Below are 21,273 nucleotides of genomic sequence, written 5' to 3'. Positions count from 1 at the left end.
GGTCTCTTCCAGGGAGTCTTCTCTTCTCATGAGGTGGCCAAAGTCTTGGAGCCTCAGCTTCACGATCTGTCCTTCCAGTGAGCACTCAGGGCTGATTTCCTTCAGAATGGAGAGGTTTGATCTTCTTGCAGTCCATGGGACTCTCAGAGTCTCCTCCAGCACCATAATTCAAAACCCCATAAGTAATAGGGGGCCCTGAATTCTGCGTTTCCCCTCGTTTCTTCTCCAGCTCGCTTTCATTTCCCCTCCCCTCGCCAGTGCGATCACCCTCACGCTTTACGCAGGAGCCAGCCCGCTTTAGCCTATGGGATTTCTCTCCGCGCGCTTCGCCCCGGTCTCGCCTCGCAGGCGCGGAGAGGGAGGCGGCGCCGGAGGCCGGCCGTGCGCGCTGGGCCTCCGCACGTGCGCTGCGCCGGGGCGGTTCTCCGGGCGGTTGGGCGGCGCGGAGGCGGCGCTGGCTGGCCGTGCTCCGCCCGCGGCTCCTCCTCCTCCTGCGAGAGGCCGACGGACTTGTCGGCCGGGCGGCAGGCACTGGGCACTGGACGGGCTCCTGGCCGTGCGCCGCATCGTGCCCTTCGTCGCGTCTCGCTTCTCACCATGCCCAAGCGGCTCTCCCGGGCCCGGCCGGGGCTGCCCGCTGCCGGCGCCTTGTTCGCCGCCTCCTCCTTCCGGCTGTGGCTGCTGCTGCTGCTGCCCGTGCCCGGGGCGCTCGGCGTCGGCCTCTACACTCCCGACGACCCGCTGGTGGTGCTCTCGGCGGAGACCCTGGAGCGCAGCATCTTCAACTCCAGCAGCGCCTGGGTGGTCGAGTTTTACGCGTCCTGGTGCGGCCACTGCATCCACTTCGCCCCCACCTGGAAAGCGCTGGCCAACGACATCCAAGGTAAGGACGGCGACTTGGTTGCCCGGAAGGGTGGTGGGACACCTGTCGGTGATGGCTGAGTGGGAAGGAAGTGCACTCAGCACGAGCTCAGAGGCGCGCTGTCTCTTGATGCGCGCTGCCCGGTGATGGTTCTTGGAGAGGACTTGGAGACGCAAAGAAGCTGCTTGCGAGTGCCCCTCTCCCTGCGGACCCTGGGGGCGCCGCCCCGTCTCCCTGTGGCGTGGGAACTTTTTATTTGCCTTTTTATTTGCATTTAAGCCTCCTCTGTTTGGGCAGTTAGCCCTCGAATCGGCTTGCGCCTCTTTGCAGCGCGCGCGCGCAAACCTCGCGGTGCCCAAGAGCGCCGACTTCCTGGTGCGGTTTCCCCCTTCCAGCGTTTCTGCCTCCCTGCTCCCTTCTGATTCTCCCCTTCTGCGCCCACCCAGGATCGAACCGGCAACGTTGACTGGAGAGACACGGCTCTTCCAAAATATTCAAGGCTTCTCTCTTCTCTACCTCTGACGTGCTTGATAAAACTTTTTTTAAAATATATTTTTTATTAGTTTTTTTTAACATATCATTTTCAACAGTAATTAAAAATACTTTTACATCTTATTCAAATTTTTGACTTCCATCAATCCTGTCTGAAAATTTTCCAGTCTAATCTCTTAGTATGCATTTCTTATTTTCCCTATTACATTTCAAACTCATAACCACTGTCTCTATCTTTTTCTACTTTGTAACACTTCGTATATTTCTCCTTACAAAACGTCTTGTAGTCCTACTAGCGTAATTTGTTGGTTACAGTTGCTCTTCAAATAATTCATATACTTCTTCCAGTCTTCTGTAAATCTCTGGTCCCGCAGGTTTCGAATCCTTCCTGTCATTTTGTCCAATTCTTCATAGTCCATTAATTTCGTCTGCCGTTCTTCTTTCGTTGAAATTTCTTCTTGTTTCCATTTCTGGGCTAACAATACTCTTGCCGTGCTTGATAAAACTTAAGCAAAGTAGAAACCCGTAAGCCGTGGGGAGGGAAGTCGAGATTCACTTTTGGAAGGGAGCAAGGAAGAGCGAATGGTGAGGGCAGGCAGCCTTTTAATACGAATTGGGTCCTTCCACTTCCCCCAGCAGTTGGGGCAAAGCAGGAACATTACCAGAGAGAGGCCCTTCGTGTGGCCAGCTGTTCCCCTTTCTCTCTTCCCTGCTCCCTTGTTGTTCAGCAACTGCCCAGGCTAGCTCAGTTGGCAGAGAATGCGACCCTTAATCCCAGGGTTGTGGGTTTGAGCCCCACATTGCATGAAATATTCCCGCATTGCAGGAGGTTGGACCCTCAGGGTCCCTTGCAACTGTACAATTCTGTGAACATCTGGAGGGCCCAAGGTCCTGAGGAATAATCAGTAGAGGGCCTGAAACACATGGAGGAAGCAACTGCCCTGTAACCTGAAGCAATTACACCCTTGGTGTTACAGTGTTACCTCGGGTTGCATACGCTTCAGGTTACAGACTCCACTAACCCAGAAATAGTGCTTCAGGTTAAGAACTTTGCTTCAGGATAAGAACAGAAATTGTGCTCCGGCGGCGGCGGCGGCAGCAGCAGGAGGCCCCATTAGCTAAAGTGGTGCTTCAGGTTAAGAACAGTTTCAGGTTAAGTACGGACCTCCGGAACGAATTAAGTACTTAACACGAGGTACTACTGTATTCTGTATCGTGGGCTTGGGTGCTTTTATATCTAAGGCAGGGAGTTTGAGAGAGAAAGAGGATGTCACACGCTTCTTTCTTGCCTGTCAAGTGCGTTTCCTGTGCAAATGCTCTCTTCCTCTGTCTGCTCTTAGGAAGACTTTTTTGGGGGGTCAACAGCTGTATCCCCACACCTCCCTCTGTTGTGTAGATTTCTGTCCTTGTGGGCATATGCCCCCATGAACTTTGTGTTGCTTTACGGTACACTTCTGTTTTCCTTGGGGCTGATTCTGCTCTCCTCCTGGTGGCAGATAAGCTGCTTAGGTATTTCAGTGTTTCCTCCTCCTCCCATTGTCGTGTCAGTTTCTGTGTATCTTTTTACATCTCTACAGAAAGCACAGGAGGAGGATGCGTTTAATTACCAGAATCTTATCAAAACTACCACAAGGCCTCTTGCCGGCTGCTAGCCTAGCTTAGATGGCTTTCAACGGGTGTGAGACTAAATGTAGGGAGGACCAATGTGTCATGGGCTACATGGAGCGTCAAGGTTCCGGGTTCAAGTTCTGCTTGTGGACTTCCTGGAAGCGGCTGGCTGGCTTGCTGTAGGAAACAGGATGCTGAACCAGGTAGACCTTTGATCCAGCAGAGCTGTTTCTGCCCTGCCAGGGCTTACAGTTCATTTCTCTGCATCCCAGAACTGCTCTTGCTGTTCCTGTGTGCAACTAATGGCAACTGGGTCCTTCAGCAATAGCAGATTCACGTCAGGCAGCTGTGAACATGTACCAGTACCAATAGCTGGTGCTATTACTAGAAGTAAATATAAAGTTAAAGTTAAAGATGATGATGGACTCCAACTCCTAGCATCTCTTGTGCTTGTTCATGCTGGTTGGGCCTGGTGGGAGTTGGAGTTCTTTTAATTATTATTTTAATAATATATTTTTTAAAATTCTTTTTATTGAGTTTCAATTACAACAGCAAAGGAAAAAAACAAACCAAAACAAAAAAACAAAAAACAAAAAATGAAACAACAGTTTCAGAAAAAAGAAGGGAAAATAAGAAAGAAAAAATATCCATACACAACACCAAAAACATCAATTTCTGTTACAGTTCTTTGTCTTATTCTTTAAATCTTTATATATTTAGGTATTTAGATCTTTCTTCTACATCCCTATTGACCTCCTTCCCTCCCGATTTCGGTCTTCTTGATGAAAAGAAATTTCCTTTTTTCTGCAGCTAATAATTATTGATGGTTTGCGCATCGTAAGGTTTATAATATTTTAATAATAATTTAAAAATAATAATATTTTTTTTAATAATAAAAAGGTTTAACTGAACAACATACAATTAAAATAAAAAGTAGAAAACCCCCAAAAGGTTTGTTATAACATTGTAAGAGTTAACAATTCCAATTCCATATATACTTATCTAATACATAGGTGTTATTCTTTTCCAAATACATATATATTTATAATCTATTGTATTTTGTATAAATACATTCCAGATATCATTATATTTCTCCATGCAAAGTCTACGTTATCTACAAGCAATCCGTTCATAAGTTGCAAGTGTGGTCATATCCATTGATTAAATGGAGCTGTGCCCATATCCCCCCCAATCTTCATTATTATTTTATTTATGATTTTCAGTTTTATACATTTCAATGATTTTGCAATCATGTTAACATTTCAAAACTCAACTTCCTTCCTCCTTTCTGCGGTTCCTTTTTTTAATATAAAAAAACACTTTCTGCATATTAAAATTTAACTTAATTTACTCATTTATTCATCTACTTTAAATATATATGCTCTTATAAAACTGCAGGTTATTACAATAATCCTGCCAATGTTCTTATCTGTTTACAGTTTATTCATAAATATTCAACAAACCATTTCCATTCTTTTATTAAAAGTTTGTTATCTTGATTTCTATTTTTTCGGTGAGTTTCGCCATTTCTGCATATTCCACAAGTTTTTGTATGCATTCTTCTTTCACTGAGACTTTTTCTTTCCATTTTTGGATGACGTTCTTGTCGCTATAGTTGCATACATGAATAAATTTCTGTACGGTTTGTGTAGTTCTGTCCCTATAATTCCCAAAAAGAAAGGTTCAGGGTTGTTGTTTTTTTACAAACATTATTTTAAACATCTTTTTCAATTCATTATATATCATTTCCCAGTAAGCTTTAAGCTTACTACAAGACCACCACATATGATAAAAAGAACATTCTTTCTCTTTACATGGGAGCTGTACCCTTATCTTTCCAGGGCATCATTAACCGTCTAAGAAACCATTTATGTTGTCAGCTTCCAAATAGTAGGTGTGCAATTCAAAAGAATTATTCCCTGTGAAAATACTCTTTTGAACTCTGAAAACACTCTGTTGAAACCCTCTGAAAACACTGACATGCAACATCTGGAGGTTAAATTAAAGGAAGCAGCTGCAACCCTAACAAGAAGGGAATGAAAGCAATGCAGCTACCTGAATTTGCCAATTACCTTCTAGGTCAGGGGTCAGCAAACTGGGCCGGTGTCTCCAGTGCCAATCGCGTGGCGGGCCGGAGGGTGGAGGAGCGTGTGTCCATACACACTATTTCCAGCGCACTTCTGGGTCGGAGGAGCACCGGAAATAACTTGTGCGCATGTGCACGGGCCTCCTCCGACCCGGATGTGCACCGGAAATAACGCTTGCGCATGCGAAAATGACTCTTGCGCATGCGCACAGGCTATTTCCGGTCCTCCTCCGACCCAGAAGTGGACAGCCGCGCAGCGCCGGTAAGAGTGGGTGGCGGCAGTACTTTATTGGAAGGAGAAAAATAATCATTTCCTTCATAACAATTTAAACAACTAAAGCAAATAACATTATAGAATATGTATCAATGTTTGTTAACTGATGTGGTTAAACTTTTTTTTTTTTAACCAACTTAGACTGAGTTTTAGCACACATCTTTATCTCCTGATGAATAGCCTTTGGACTACAATGTAACTTAAATAGAAAACTATCTTTAGAAAGATTTTTCCTCCAAAAGCATTTTATTTTAAAAATCTGATTAAAAACAAAAAACAAAAAACGATTTAAATCAAAAGAATCTGTTGGGTTTTTTTTTTAAAAAATAAATCATTGATTTTTATCCACCCTTCTTTCCACAAACGATTCTCCTGAGCTGCTTGTATAACATTTCTGCTTCTAAAGAGATGGGTATTTGTCTCAGGAAGCTGCAGCCAAGCAAGAGTTCCTTGGGGGGGGGGGGGGAGCACATGCGTGTTTATTTATGATCAAGCACTGGCCATTATCCACAATCCCCATGGATATTCTCCAGTCTTGTGTTCCTTCCCTGCAGCTTCTTTGCCGTGCTTCTTGTGTTGTGTTGTGTTGTGTTGTGTTGTGTTGTGTTGTGGTGTTGTGTTGTGTTGTGTTGTGTTGTGTTGCTGTGTCCTAGTTCTGCTTTGGTGTGATTCAATATGGCTAGAGCAGGAGAACTTTCAACATGTACATGTGTTTATTATTAGCATTATCCATTTGCACAACTGCAATTTAAACCTAATGACGACACCTCATAACAAACGTAGCTAATTTAATTCATTCCAACAAATCAGAATATATACAGGCAACTCCCAGTTTACGTGGGGGTTACATTCCGGGGCACCGTAAATTTACATTAAATCACATATATTTGAAACACGATTGGAGAAGCCTGTGAACACTCGCTAAAGCTCTGGAAACCCCTGAAAAGCCAGTTTAGGAAACCAGTGGCACAACAGTTAGTGCCGGGGGTCCTGGAGTTGCACTTGCAAAGGTTCGTGGGATTGCTAAGCACATTTTTCGCCCTTTCTGGGCTCTCTTAGGGCCGTTTTTGCTGTTTTAAAGGTCACTTCCGGGCTCGAGATGATGTGCGCATGTTCATCAGTTGGCCTTTGCCTCTTATATAGCCATAGCTATATTAAAATGGAAAGCGTAATGCTGGCGGTCAACAAAAGAGGTTTAAAGACTGTCTCAAGTCATATTTTTAAAAAATGTAGTATAAGCACTGACAACTGGGAAACACTGGCCTGCGAGCGCTCCAATTGGAGAACAGCCTTTGCCAAAGGTGTCATGGGTTTTGAAGACACTTGAACTCAGGACACAAGGGAGAAGCACACTTGGCAAATCCACACCGTGATCAACTCCCGCCCAGAAACCTCTGTCCCCACTGTGGAAGGATGTGTGGATCCAGAATTGGCCTCCACAGTCACTTACGGACTCACTGTTGAGACCGTGTTCATGGAAGACAATCTTACTTGGCAAAGAAAGAAGCAGATATATCAATGGACTGAGAACTTTTATAGTTGCCGTGCGATTATTTCTACAGGATAGGGTTAAACTGCATCATAAATTCTCTTTGAGTTATGACTTCATTAATTTAATGCGCAACACTGGATCGTTCCTGCTGTACTATTTCTGTTTTTGACTGCCATTCCTTTCCCTAAACTAGTTGGGTGGTTCTTATTCGGTTTGCAGTCCATTGTGTCTCTTGTCATACCATATCAAGGTGTCTTCTCCACAATCCTTTTCCTCTTGTACTGAAATTCCTGTCTGGATTCAGCATGTATCTGGAGACAGTTGCTGCTTGCAGGTCCTCTAGCGAATCGGTAGCCAAGGTGCAAGAAATGCATTTGGATGTGATTATATTATAATAATAATAATAATAATAATAATAATAATAATAATAATAATAATTTATTTGTACCCCGCCCATCTGGCTGGGTTTCCCCAGCCACTCTGGGCATCCAATACAGTAGTGATCTATGGAAGGGGTGTGCAAACCATTTTGGCTTCTGTGTGTCATTTGATTGAAACCGTGGTATCTGTTCATATCTTGAAACTTTTGGATCCAATGCCCTATGTGCCCTATACATTTAAAGCAGGATCCTACCTTTTTTCACGGGAACTGTAGCTTGTTCAGGATCCTAAACGTTGTTAGAAGACCTCTATTCAACTCGCAGAGCTACAATTCCCAGAGTTCCCTTTGAAGAGGGATTGATTCTTCAGCCGCGCTGTTTAAAGTGGCATGATCCTGCCTTTAATGTATATTGCAGATGGGGCCCAATTGTCTTGTACAACACCCAGAGAGGTATTGTTATTGGGCAGCTTGTGAGCTGAATGAATGTGATCAGTTCTTGAATTCAAATCTCTTCCCTGATATGATCTCACTCGCTGAACTCAGGCAAGTAGCTGTGTCTCAGCCTCAGTTTCCCCTCTACCACCCTGATTTCTGTATGGAGAAAATATTGACATACCATGCATTACTGAGATAAAAAAAAATATGGCATATGCTTTGGACAAAAGCAGTTGACTTCTCTGGTCAGGAGTGAGCGACCAGGGGCTAAAGTTTGCTATTGTTATGCACAAATTCTAAAAGTGAGAGGTGCAGGATTCTGTCTTGGGGCTGGGCTATTCCCTTATCTCTGCTAATCCGAGCTAGCAGAGATTCCAAACTAAAAGCAAATGGGAGATTATAGCCCCCCCCCAAAAAAAAGAGGGCAGTAGAAGGATGAAGGTTGAAAATAATCATGTAAGGCTAAGCAGAATTATCCCCCTCCCATTTTTAAATGGGGCTCCTTCTTCAGACTGTTGAATGAAATAGATGGTTTGGTGTGACTTCTTGTTCAATCCCTTCCTGTATGAAAATTAAAGGCGATATGATGGCATCTACTGTAAAGTCATATACATAGTTGCATGAAACGTATTATTGTTGCTTTAGGCTATCACAAAAAAAGACAACCACATTTTCTTTGGGATTTTTCTTGCTCTGTCTAAAGTGATTAACTACTGTCATAAGACAGATGCGTCAACTCTTGCCAAAAAAAACACCTATCTGGAAGTTTGTGAAATGTTTACAGTGACAATAGAAGTTAGATCAGCTGTTCTAACCTTACAGGTTAGATGATAGATCACCCACTGTTAACACGTAGTATATAAAAAAAGGTCAGTCCTGGACTTCTATGAGCAACCTGTTCTTCTTGTTTGAGTAAAGCAAGCAGAAGATTCAGGTTCTCTAGAACACTGATTATTTAGGGCCAGTTTGCGCATTCACCCCTATCAAATGGGAATGGACTTCCTGAATTGAATTTCAGGCTGCAGATTAGGACATTTGATGTTTAACACACACACACACTCCACACGTGGGGGTTACCTTTGAAGGTGACCCGGAAACTACAACTAATCCAGAATGTGGCAGCTAGACTGGTGACTGGGAGCGGCCGCCAAGACCATATAACACCAGTCTTGAAAGACCTACATTGGCTCCCAGTACGTTTCCAAGCACAATTCAAAGTGTTGGTGCTGACCTTTAAAGCCCTAAACGGCCTCGGCCCAGTAGACCTGAAGGAGCATCTCCAGCCCCATTGCCCACTGAGGTCCTGCTCCGAGAGCCTTCTGGCAGTTCCCTCATTTCGAGAATCTAAGCTATAGGGAACCAGGCAGAGGGCCTTCTCGGTGGTGGCACCTGCCCTGTGGAACGCCCTCCCATCACATGTCAGGGAAATACAGTGGTACCTCGGGTTACATACGCTTCAGGTTACAGACTCCGCTAACCCAGAAATAGTGCTTCAGGTTAAGAACTTTGCTTCAGGATGAGAACAGAAATCGTGCTCTTGCGGCGCGGCAGCAGCAGGGGGCCCCATTAGCTAAAGTGGTGCTTCAGGTTAAGAACAGTTTCAGGTTAAGTACGGACCTCCGGAATGAATTAAGTACTTAACCTGAGGTACCACTGTAAACAACTATCTGACATTTAGAAGACATCTGAAGGCAACCTTGTTTAGGGAAGTTTTTAATGTGTGACATTTTAATGTATTTTTAATCTTTGTTGGAAGCCGCCCAGAGTGGCTGGGGAAACCCAGCCAGATGGGAGCGGGGTACAAATAATAAATTACTATTACTAGTACTCTCTTCACATAAGGCTGCCTCCATATGTGATGTTTACTATATGCAGGCTGAATAGATCATATTTTCTAAAGGGGAACTCGGACGCTCTCCAGAGGCCTGAATTGCTATAGTCCAAAAAAATGTTTTACTGTTGGACCCTGCAGAAAGCTTGAACCAGCTGGGAAGATTTCAGGACTAGAGGATTATTACTTCTGTATGATGCCACCTTGTGTTTCTGGCTGGTGTAGAGATCAGCAGGGTGGCCCCCATATTTTCCAGCGCCCCATTTACCTAGCCAAGGAGGGCCAGCTCGTGTGTTCAGTTCTGGTGTGTTCAGTTCTGCCCATACTGTGTGTGCTAAACCTCTCCCTAACAAAATGGGCTTTGGCACACGGAAGTTTATGTTTCAATAAATGCATTAGCTTTTGCAATGTTGTGCAGCTCTCCTCAGGCTGACCTTAAAAGTTATTTAAGAGGGTCGACAGTTCTGAGCTAGGTGGCTCAATGGTCTGATTCGGTATAAGGCAAAATCTTAAGATGAAAGAAAGATTGGATGCATACACATTTCAAACCAAATTTAAGCTGAATTGGCAAACTTCCACCAGATTTCTACCCCAGTCTTGCAAATAATTATTCCTAATGGTTCCCCTCCCTGCTCTGTTCGATGGTGCTGTTCTCTTGCTGCGTTGACAGTAGCCATCCATACTATATTCCCAATTCCATCTGTACTGATACAACTGCTGCCTTGGTTCTGTCTTTATTTGTGGTTTAAATAAACCACAATCAACCTCTCTGCCTTGTGGCCTAGAAGTCTTCCCTTGAACCACGATACTCTCATATAAATCAGTCTACTTATGCATCTAAGCTGAAAGTCCTGATTCAGTTCATTAATTTTAATCATTTCGACTTGTACCACACTTAACTCTGAGCAAAACGACTCTGTCTTGGACCGATGCTGCAATTAAAACACGTGCCATTAAAAACGTTGTATCCAGGCTGTTTCTTTTTACAAGGCTGCACGGCAACCACATTACTTTTTATCTGTGCAATCTCATAGCCTTCGGTTTCCTGCTTCATGATTAGTTATGTGTTTTTGGTATGCTGCAGCTAGCAGTTTTATGCACTCTTGGGATTAAAAAAAAACCTTTTATAGAATTCCCTTGAAATTCTTACTTCCCCCTTCTCTATGCTCTCAGCAGGCCTCGAATCTGGTGGTGTTGCTGCTACCCAGGATATAGTTTGGAGTGTATTTCCAGGGCAAATGCATAAGTTTTTACTCTTTTCATGTATGTTGTGTTTCAAAATGGAAGCAACCACCATGGCTATGAATTCTGCAGCTACGATGGCTATGAATTCTGCAGCCAGGGAATATGTTGTGTGTGCAACATAAACGCACCCTGTGTGCCCAGGACAGTCTCACACCCTTAATGCCTACATCCCCACTTCTTATCCTGCCATTCTTTGGTTTGGATATTTGCACAGAATACTTTCCACCCATATATACTTTTCTTACGGATTCGACTCTATTTCCAAGATTCGAATACATATATATTTTGGCTTTTAAATTCTTGTCAACTTGGTTTAAAGCAGTGATGACTGCAGTGCAGCCAAGTTTCAGTCATTTATCTTTATGCATTTTTACACACACACCCCCTGCTTTGCACAACAAGGATCTACCAATAAAAGAAATGGGATAGATTATTCATTGTGGACGAAAGAGAGCCTTTTCCTCTTGGACAATGAACGTGTGTTTGAATGTTGCAGGCAGAGCCATTGTACTTTGCTGGTCAAAAACCACTTGCTCTCGGACGCATCTTTCCCCACTCTTCCTGTCCTTTATCTGTAACATCTGTGAAGTGTGGTGAACTTTTAACAAAGGTTCAGAAACTCTCCATTTATACAGGAGCTACAACGCCCGTTTTAAAATGGCAAGCAGGCCTGTTTCCAAGGACATTCCCACCCTGTGCCTGGAGACGGTTGTGGATTCCCTGTTTGAGACTTCAAGGTGATATGATGACACCTTTGCATTTGAGCGACAATGTCTCCGCCCTGCTATTTTCGGCTTTCCTCGACTAATGCCTGATTCCACCCAGAGAGACAGTGAATCAAGACACACGTTTGCCCCAGTGCAGACATATCTCCTCCCTCTGCCAGCTGCAATTTGATTAGGGACCTACACAGAACAAGGTGCTATACCTTTGTTTCTCTTGCCGCAGCACCCACTCTTAGAAACTGCACAGCTGAGCAGCATACCTGATATTGAGCTTATTCTTTGGGTGAATAAATGGCATTGTGGAGTCAAGGTGGTAGAGGGGCAACAAAAGGATTACGTAATTATTATTTACGGGACCGCTTCTCCTGGTATGCCCTGCAGAGGACCTTAAGGTCCATGAATAACCATAGTTTAGAGGTCCCGGGCCCTAAGGAAGTCAGACTATCCTCCACCAGGGCCTTTTCAGTGATGGCTCCGACCTGGTGGAATGCTCTGCCCCATGAGACCAAGGCCCTGCAGGATTTACCATAACCTCCTTCCATCAGGCCTGTAAGACAGAGCTATTCCACCTGGCCTTTAATTTGAATTCAGCCTGATCTTTTATTTCCCTTCTCTTCCCTCCCCCTCCCCTTTTATGAAGATTACCCGCTCTGAGACCCCAAAGCTAATTCTCCCTTGGCCTCCTCACTGGCCCAAGTAGGACTAATTCAGCTAGCTAGCCTTCGGGATTATTCATCTCGCTTTACTGGCCAAGGGAGCTGGCGTACAGCTTCCAGGTCATGTGGCCAGCATGACTAAGCCGCTTCTGGCGAACCAGAGGAGCGCACGGAAACGCCGTTTACCTTCCCACCGGAGTGGTACCTATTTATCTACTTGCACTTTGACATGCTTTTGAACTGCTAGGTTGGCAGGAGCAGGGACCGAGCAACGGCAGCTCACCCCATTGTGGGGATTTGAACTGCCAACCTTCTGATCGGCAAGTCCTAGGCTCTGCGGTTTAACCCACAGTGCCACCCGCGTCCCTTGCCATTTTTCACCCTGCATGCAATGAGGCATCTGCTGCCCTGCTCTTTAGGAATATATTGTAAGCGTATGTCTTCTCTTTTGTTTATTTCTATGTAAGTGGGTGTAGCTTTCTTGCATTTGCCCTCTTCCATACTACAGGTTTGTTTCCCCAAAGGAGGAACGCATCTGTCCAAAACATGGTGGAGGAATTTGGGTTGCTGATGTATGGCTACATTATCATTTACCTCTTCCATTATTGTCTAAATTAAGAGATGGCCTGGTGTGGCCTCAAATCTCAAGGCTCCTTGCTTTATGGTGTTGTAAATAAAAATATGCCCTTTTCCCTTATGGGGTATCCAAGAGCCCATATAGAGTCCTTACATAGGTTCCCTATTGGTAGGAGAAAATAACAGAGGCCAACCAGAGAATATTGAGAAGCAAAGCAGCTAGTAAGCTTGATCTTTATTGATCTGTTGCAACAGGGTGCTCCCCTCACACGCAGGAGAGGAAGAGGACCTAGAACAATGGCCTGCAAGGCCTTATAAAGACTATTGAAATTGCCACCCTGTAGATCAAGACCACCCCCAGAAACATTATGCATACATCACAGAAGGGGTGTAACCTAAGACCACCCCTCAGATACATCCCACCTACATCACAGAAATTTAAATGTTGTTTTTCTCTTGTCCTTGTTTATCTCCTGTCTGGCAGGTTACTTGATTGGATTTCCTGGGGAGCCTGGCCATTCTTTTGTAGTGGTAAAATACTTATTTCCTGGGCCAGGTCACAGGCTCACACCTTGTATCTTAAATGTGTCCTTAAGACAGGATTTGTGAGGAAAGAGACAATGGGGAGACTTTTCCATTTTGACCATGCAGAGAAACATTTGCTCAGTTTAGGAATCAAAATGGTTCCAGGTTGGCTTTCCTGTGCTGATCTATGTACGTGTGGTTATGAACGTTGCCATATATCTAAGACCATAAAATTCCTATCACAATGGCTTAATAGCAGGGGTCAGCAAACTTTTCCAGCAGGGGGCCGGTCCACTGTCCCTCAGACCTTCTGGGAGGCCAGACTATATTTTGGAGGAACAAATGAACGAATTCCTATGCCCCACAAATAACCCAGAGATGCATTTTAAATAAAAGGACACATTCTACTCATGTAAAAACACACTGTCTGCGGGCCAGATTTGGAAAGCAGTTGGGCTGGATCTGGCCCCCGGGCCTTAGTTTGCCTACCCATGCCTAATAGGTCTGTGCGTCCTCCAGAAATGTGTTGCCAATCACTTTGTTATTTGATTGCCACAATTAGGGCTGTCTGAACCACTTTGCAGCCGTGGAAGTTTCGCCATCTCTGGGGTGGAGTGCATCGGCTGATCAAAAAGGTCCACTTCATTGCTGCTGTGCTGGGTCAGGGCAGGAAGTGAAGAACATTTCCATCCCTTTGAGGTGGCGAGAGGAAATTGTAAACACGGTGACTTGATTCTGCCTTCGAGTGGACTGAGTCAACCTTCTTCCCTTTACGGGAAGCGATCCTGCAGCTTGGCAGTACAGTGGCACCTCAGGTTACATACGCTTCAGGTTACAGATGCTTCAGGTTACAGCCTCTGCTAACCCAGAAATAGTACCTCGGGTACTATTTGCTTCAGGATGAGAACACAAATCGGGCTCCAGTGGTGCGGCAGCAGCAGGAGGCCCCATTAGTTAAAGTGGTGGCTCAGGTTAAGAACAGTTTCAGGTTAAGAAGGGACCTCCGGAACAAATTAAGTTCTTAGCCTGAGGTACTACTGTATTAATCTGCCTGTTTAAAGCCATCCTTCACGGTCTTTCCGTCATTAGGGCAACTGGCGCTTCAAGGTGGTTTGAAACCCAAAGGCTTATGGCAACAGAGGCCTCCTCTGCTGTCCCTTCTGGATAAACCAGGGGTCAGCAACCTTTCTCAGCCGTGGGCCGGTCCACCATCCCTCAGACCATGTGGTTGGCCGGACTATATTTTGGAGAAAAAAATATATGAACGAATTCCTATGCCCCACAAATAACCCAGATGTGCATTTTAAATAAAAGGACACATTCTACTCGTGTAAAAACACCAGGCACGCCCCACAAATAACCCAGAGATGCATTTTAAATAAAAGGACACCTTCTACTCATGTAAAAACACGATGATTACCGGATCGTCCACAGGCTGGATTGAGAAGGTGATTGGGCTGCATCCGGCCGCTGGGCCTTAGGTTACCTACCCTTGGCATAAACCATGATCAAAACTCAACATAGATTAGCACCCAGTGGTACGTTAGGAAAAGGTGTTAATTACCACAATTCCTGCTGCCTACTTTAAGGAAGTGTCTGCTGTGTTGACTTCCTGCTAAAACAGGTGTGTGTGTGTGTGTGTGTGTGTGTGTGTGTGTGTAATATGCCAGCTTCTTTCAGTCCCAGCCAGCATGGCTCATGGTCAAGAATGGTGGAAGTTGTAGTCCAATCACATCTTGAGGGCAACAGCAAGATGCCCCCCGCCCCCAGTGCTAAAGGACTTAGCTTACCCCGTCTTTCCAAAGCCCCTGAGGGGATTGTATGAGTGAATGGGTTGCCTCAAAGAAGGGAAACAAAAAAAAATCCTTCCAGTAGCACCTTAAAGACCAACTAAGTTAGTTCTTGATATGAGCTTTCGTGTGCATGCACACTTCTTCAGATACACATGTATCTGAAGAAGTGTGCATGCACACGAAAGCTCATACCAAGAACTAACTTAATTGGTCTTTAAGGTGCTACTGGAAGGAATTTTTTTTGTTTTGACTATGGCAGACCAACACGGCTACCTATCTGTAACTGGATCTGAAGAAGTGTGCATGCACACGAAAGCTCATACCAAGAACTGACTTAGTTGGTCTTTAAGGTGCTACTGGAAGGAATTTTTTTTGTTTTGACTATGACAGACCAACACGGCTACCTATCTGTAATTCAAAGAAGGGAGACAGGTTTTTCTCCCATTTTGCAGAACCAAGGGAGAATTAGGCATGGCCACTCGCCAGACTTTGAGGAAGACATATCTCTCTGCTCAGCATTCCTTGTTCCACGGGGAGATGGGAAATTGCTGCTTGAGTTTAGCATAGCTGTGGGTAAATGCAAATGAGTGTTGCTCTGGGCACCAGGAAGTTTGTTGTCTTTGGTAAGAGATAGTTAACCTGCGGAACTTGCTGCCAGGGGATGTTGTGATGGCTGTAATTATACTGTATGGCTGGGTTTCTTTTCTGTTTCTTTTAAAGGTTGACATACATTTGTGGACTATCAGGCTTCCTCAACCTCAGCCCTCCAGATGTTTTGGGACTACAACTCCCATGATCCCTAGCTAACAGGACCAGTGGTCAGGGATGATGGGAATTGTAGTTTCAAAACATCTGGAGGGCCGAGGTTGAGGAAGCCTGCCCTAGAGCACTGAATCTGTATTTTACAGCTGGAGCATTGTGCCAGTGCTTGTCCAAGGTGACGAGCCCAAACATTTCCCAAACGTTTGCTTTTATGCTAGACCCCCTAATCTCACCCATCGGGAGTCTACACAGTAGTTTTTTTGTAGCCTATACATTTCTGTTTCCAGTTGGCTTGTCAGTCAGCATAGATGGTCATGTCTCTTTCAACCCACACTCTAATAACCTGTTTTAAATGTTATCTGCCAGACATGCCATGGTTTTGGACTTCAGGAACCCACATCATTACAGACACAGGCTGTGGGCAGCCTGCTGTGATAAGGAAGGAATGGGATTGGCTCAGCAGTTTGGAACTGCTTTGCAGTGTTTTGGAATGATGAGATAAATTCGTTATGAGTGTTGTAAGCTTAAGCCAATTTAAAACGGGCAGCAGATTTTTAAGAATAAAAGTTAATTGCATTTAAGTATTCAATGTATGACCAGTGGCAATTGTATTCATCCAGGAGGCAATGCTTGCTTTAAGATCATGGATGTTTCAGGGGGTTGTGTTAGATGACCCTAATGAATAGCCTTCCAACTCTGCTATTCCTGTTATATGATTCTATAAATCATATTGACTAATATGTGGGTTCAATCAGTCAATCAAAACTCACAGTACGAATCTCCAGGTGAAAGTTGTCGTGCACAAAAATGCTGCAATAAATGTGTTAGTCTCAAGACGTGGGTGGCGCTGTGGTCTAAGCCGCTGGAGCCTCTTGGGCTTGCCGATCGGAAAGTTGGCGGTTTGAATCCCCGCAATGGAGTGAGCTCCTGTTGCTCTGGCTGGGCTCCTGCCAACCTAGCAGTTTGAAAGCACACCGGTGCAAGTAGATAAACAGGTACCGCTGTGGCGGGAAGGTAAATGGTGTTTTTGTGCACTCTGGTTTCCATCATGATGTCCCGTTGTGCCAGAAGCGGTTTAGTCCTGCAGGCCACATGACCCGGAAAGCTGTTCCTCGGCCTGAAAGCGAGATGAGCAGCACAACCCCAGAGTCACCTTTGACTGAACTTAACCGTCCAGGGGTCCTTTACCTTTACCTTTTTACCTTTGCAAGACTCTTCGTTGCTCCAGCTTTCCAAAGTGTGTGTAGCTTGGACTTTGAGATCACAAGGAGAGGGTGTTCTTCAACTACAGAGGAGTCTCTGGCTTGGTTCACACATCTTCCTGAGCAAAAGTTGGAAATTTAACTTTATTAAACCATAGTTTATTAAGCTCACCATGATTAAACCATGAGATATCCCACAGACAGTTTTTCTTGTCCCCCCTCCCCACCTGATACCCCAAAAGCCCTTTGCAGCACCCCCACTTTGCCATCCCCCTTCCCATTGGCTGAATGAAAGAGCAAGGGGATAGGAATCTCCTCACACTTTCTTTTCCCATGGCCATTCGCAGTCCATTCCCTTCCTCCATTAAAGAAACACTCAAAAATCTTAGCAGTCTAGACCACAAAACATGATCCAACCAAAACTGAGCAAGTGGTCCCATTGATTCCAATGATCTCACCCTCCCATTGAAATGAATGGGACCCGTGACTGCTTGTGCCTTTAGTTTTTAAGAGACAGGTTTAAAATTCTCAGTGTTTTGGTAGCAGATTATGGTCCCCACAAGTGACTGTCATTTCCTGACCTTTATCTCTCTCCATTGATGTCCCGGTGGCGTTCATTCTTATTCATATGGGCCATACCTTTTCAGTCTTGCATTCATTAGTAATGATTTGTGCTACATAAACCTTTTATTTGCCTCAGGGATAACTGGCGGGGAAATAATCTTTTTTCTCTGCTCTATTGATGTGTGTCTCATCTGTGTTTTGGGGAAAGCATAATCTCTTGTCAAGGAAGTCAATCAATCGGTTCAATGAAGACAAAGAGGTACAATTAGTTGCCTTCCTTGTAGGGCAGGGGTCAGCAACCTAAGGTCCATGGGCCACAAGCAGCCCACGGAGGTCATTTAACCGGCCCACGAGCCACTCCCGAACTGAGCTGCCTGCTCGATGTGTCCCCCCGTGCTGCGCTAAACTGGCACGGGGACTCACTTCCACGGTGCTGGGAATTGCGTCTGCGCAGATGCAGACACTGAAAATTGCGGGCGCGCGAGCTATCCAGCCCACAGAGGGATTTCTGCTGGAGTGAACTGGCCCAGGCAAGGTAACCCTTGCTGAGCCCTGTTGTCGGGAGTCCCCTTTTCAGTTTCCCTTCAATGGGATGTCAGTGAAACAGAGGGATCAGGGTGTTGCCAAAACACCCTGGACTTCTCCACTGATCATGCCTTGCCCTACAGATTCAATTTCCACTCCCCTGTTTCTGTGTGCGTGTTTCGAAAGAATCCATTGGTTAATTGCTTTCTCCATTCAGCAACGGAAAGGTCCCACAAACCTAACTCTTGCAAATGCTGACTACTATTACTTTTCAAGTGATACTGTAGGGGAAGAGGGGAGTTGCGCCTCTCAAGCTTCATCTGTGCATTTCACGGAGAATTGACTTTTAAAGTGACTTTAAAAGTCAGAGTTTACTCCAGTTGGAGCTGGAGCTGGACTCGAGGTGCTAAGAGACTGGGGGCTCCATGTACATTTAAGGTTTGAAGCACACCATACCACTTTGAACAGTTGTGGCCTCCCCCAAAGAATCCTAGGAAAGGTAGTTTTTTCAGGGTGCTGAGAGTTATTAGGAGACCCGGATTCACTTCCCTGAGCTACAGTTTGCAGAGTGATTTAACACCCCAGGGAAATGGTAGCTCTGTGAGGGGAGTTGAGGTCCCCTAAAAACTCTCAGCACCCTTTAAACAAACCACAGTTTCCAGGATCCCTTGGCGAAAGGCACGTCTGGTTAAAGGGGTATGTCATGGTTTTCAATGCGTAGTTCAGATTGTGGCGGGTGTTTTACAGGCAGAATACGTATACTGCCTTGCCTAGAAAAGGTTGTGCTCCTATTATTTACTCTTCATAATGTTTCCCATTTGCTGATTTTCAGTGTGGCCTCAGCTGTTGACACAAGGCAGAGGGAACCTTCGCTACCTTGTTTGCTTGCAGCAAACCTTTTTATTTCAGCAAGACTACACAGTCATAAAATTTAGTTATTTATGTTTGCTTTTAAAGTATTATCTATGTTTTTATTTAAAGTATTATCTATGTTTTTATGTCCCAGCTCCTGCCCACCTAGCAGTTCGAAAGCACCCTGAAGTGTAAGTAGATAAATAGGTACCGCTTTATAGCGGGAAGGTAAACGGCATTTCCATGTGCTGCGCTGGTGCTGGCTCGCCAGAGCAGCTTCGTCACGCTGGCCACGTGACTCGGAAGTGTCTGCAGACAGCGCTGGCTCCCGGCCTCTAGAGTGAGATGGGCGCACAACCCTAGAGTCTGGCAAGACTGGCCCGTACGGGCAGGGGTACCTTTACCTTTTATGTTTTTATTGATAATTATTTTACGTGTGTGCATTTTTCAGTTTTGGGGAATTTAAAATATGCTTTATCAATAATTTTATTGTGTACAATCATACCTTGGGTTACAGAGGCACTGCACCGAACCCGGAAGTACCGGAACTGGTTACTTCTGGGTTTCGGTGCTTGCGCATGCGCAGAAGCACTAAATTGCACTTTGCGCAGAATTGCCAAATTGCGGTGTGCGCACACGCGGCACGGCGGGTTGCAAACGCTGTGGGTTGCGAACGTGCTTCCGGCAAGGATCATGTTCGCAACCCGAGCATCCACTGTCCTCTGCTTAAAAGTGCTTTGTGATTTAGCATCCTCTCAGTCTTTCTACTGGGACGCAGTTGGCGCTGTGGGTTAAAGCCTCAGCGCCTAGGACTTGCCGATCGAAAGGTCGGCGGTTCGAATCCCTGCGGCGGGGTGCGCTCCCGCTGCTCGGTCCCAGCGCCTGCCAACCTAGCAGTTCGAAAGCACCTCCGGGTGCAAGTAGATAAATAGGGACCGCTTACCAGCGGGAAGGTAAACGGCGTTTCCGTGTGCGGCTCTGGCTCGCCAGATGCAGCTTGTCACGCTGGCCACGTGACCCGGAAGTGTCTCCGGACAGCGCTGGCCCCTGGCCTCTTAAGTGAGATGGGCGCACAACCCCAGAGTCTGTCAAGACTGGCCCGTACGGGCAGGGGTACCTTTACCTTTTACCTTTACAGTCTTTCTAAATTGACAAATACCCAGCCTGCCCAATCCAGGGGCTTCATTTTGCCTTCCAATTGTAGGGGGCAATGTTGCATGCACCTGTTTCAGGTAGCTCATCTGGACTCGACTGCTTCTTTGCAATTTCCACAGCATTAATAAAGCTTCCGATTGCCTGTGCACCCCCACATCCCCCTGCCATCCACCCCCCACCCCAATTGGGCCCACCTAATTTCCACAGCTGCAGAGTATAAAATGTGCAGGTCTTGCTTCAAGGGGGAAGCTGGGACAAACCTTCCGGGTTTGTTTGTTTTTAAAGAGATGTTGCCTTATTAGGTAAATTATCTTTGTGGCCCTGAAGGTCTTCACGAAAGCACATTTGGCATTTTGCCACTTTCCTACAATTTCTCTTTTCCTGTACAGTGGTACCTCGGGTTAGGTACTTAATTTGTTCTGGAGGTCCATTCTTAACCTGAAACTGTTCTTAACCTGAAGCACCACTTTAGCTAATGGGGCCTCCTGCTGCTGCCGCGCTGCTGGACCACGATTTCTGTTCTCATCCTGAAGCAAAGTTCTTAACCCGAGGTAATATTTCTGGGTCTGTAACCTGAAGCGGATGTAAGCCAAGGTACCACTGTACCGCGCTGATGCTTGCCTTTCCTCTCGCTTTCCTCGTTCTTGCGTTGTCCATCACGAACTGCCTTGTTAAAACTAATAATCTCTGGGAACCCCTCAAGTTGGGGACGATTCGGGGAAGGCTGAGTAATGTGTTGTGTTCAGAATGGCGCACGTCCGTGATATGTTTCAAATTCCTTTTTTACCGGCATCAGGTGATTATGATTACCCCTATTAGGTTAAATGAGGAAATGGAGATCAAGAGAGTTGCCCAACGTCTTGCTGAGTCAGTGGCAGAGATGGAAACGCAAATGCTTCTCCCGTAGGAAGTGATAATTGGCATGTTCTTAGTCCCAGGCTACAGCTCTCGTCATCTGTGGGAAGGACAGCTTGTATTCTGCATGGAATCTGAGGGAACAGAAGCAAAGCAAAATGACTCACGGTGGACGTTGCAATCTCCCTTGCATCTCTGTCATCTTGGTGTTCTGCCACTCTTGCCTTCTACCGCTCTCCTGGATGTTTCTCTCATCCCCTTGTCAAAATTTGGATTGTAAGCACCTGGGGAACAAACACCGTTCTTCCGTGTATGTTTATTGTGGACACCGAGGCTGTCTAAGTTATTGTTGGCATCCCCCTGCCTTGAGAGATTA

General features: G+C 45.5%; 1 protein-coding gene across 1 annotated transcript in view; it reads left to right on the top strand.

The window, feature by feature from the left end:
- The first annotated feature begins 326 nt into the window (after window positions 1-326).
- QSOX1 (quiescin sulfhydryl oxidase 1) overlaps window positions 327-21,273 on the top strand; it is a 77,772-nt gene continuing 56,825 nt past the window's right edge. Inside the window, exon 1 of the mRNA XM_083743850.1 lies at window positions 327-883. Within this exon, the coding sequence (XP_083599976.1) occupies window positions 598-883 (286 nt within the window). The 5' untranslated portion in view covers window positions 327-597. The remainder of the gene's footprint in view (window positions 884-21,273) is intronic.

Source organism: Podarcis gaigeae (genome assembly GCF_964106915.1).
Source record: "Podarcis gaigeae genome assembly, chromosome: 6".
Lineage (NCBI taxonomy): Eukaryota > Metazoa > Chordata > Lepidosauria > Squamata > Lacertidae > Podarcis > Podarcis gaigeae.
The sequence above is the reverse complement of the archived record's forward strand: the minus strand, read 5'-3'. Positions and strand labels throughout refer to the sequence as shown.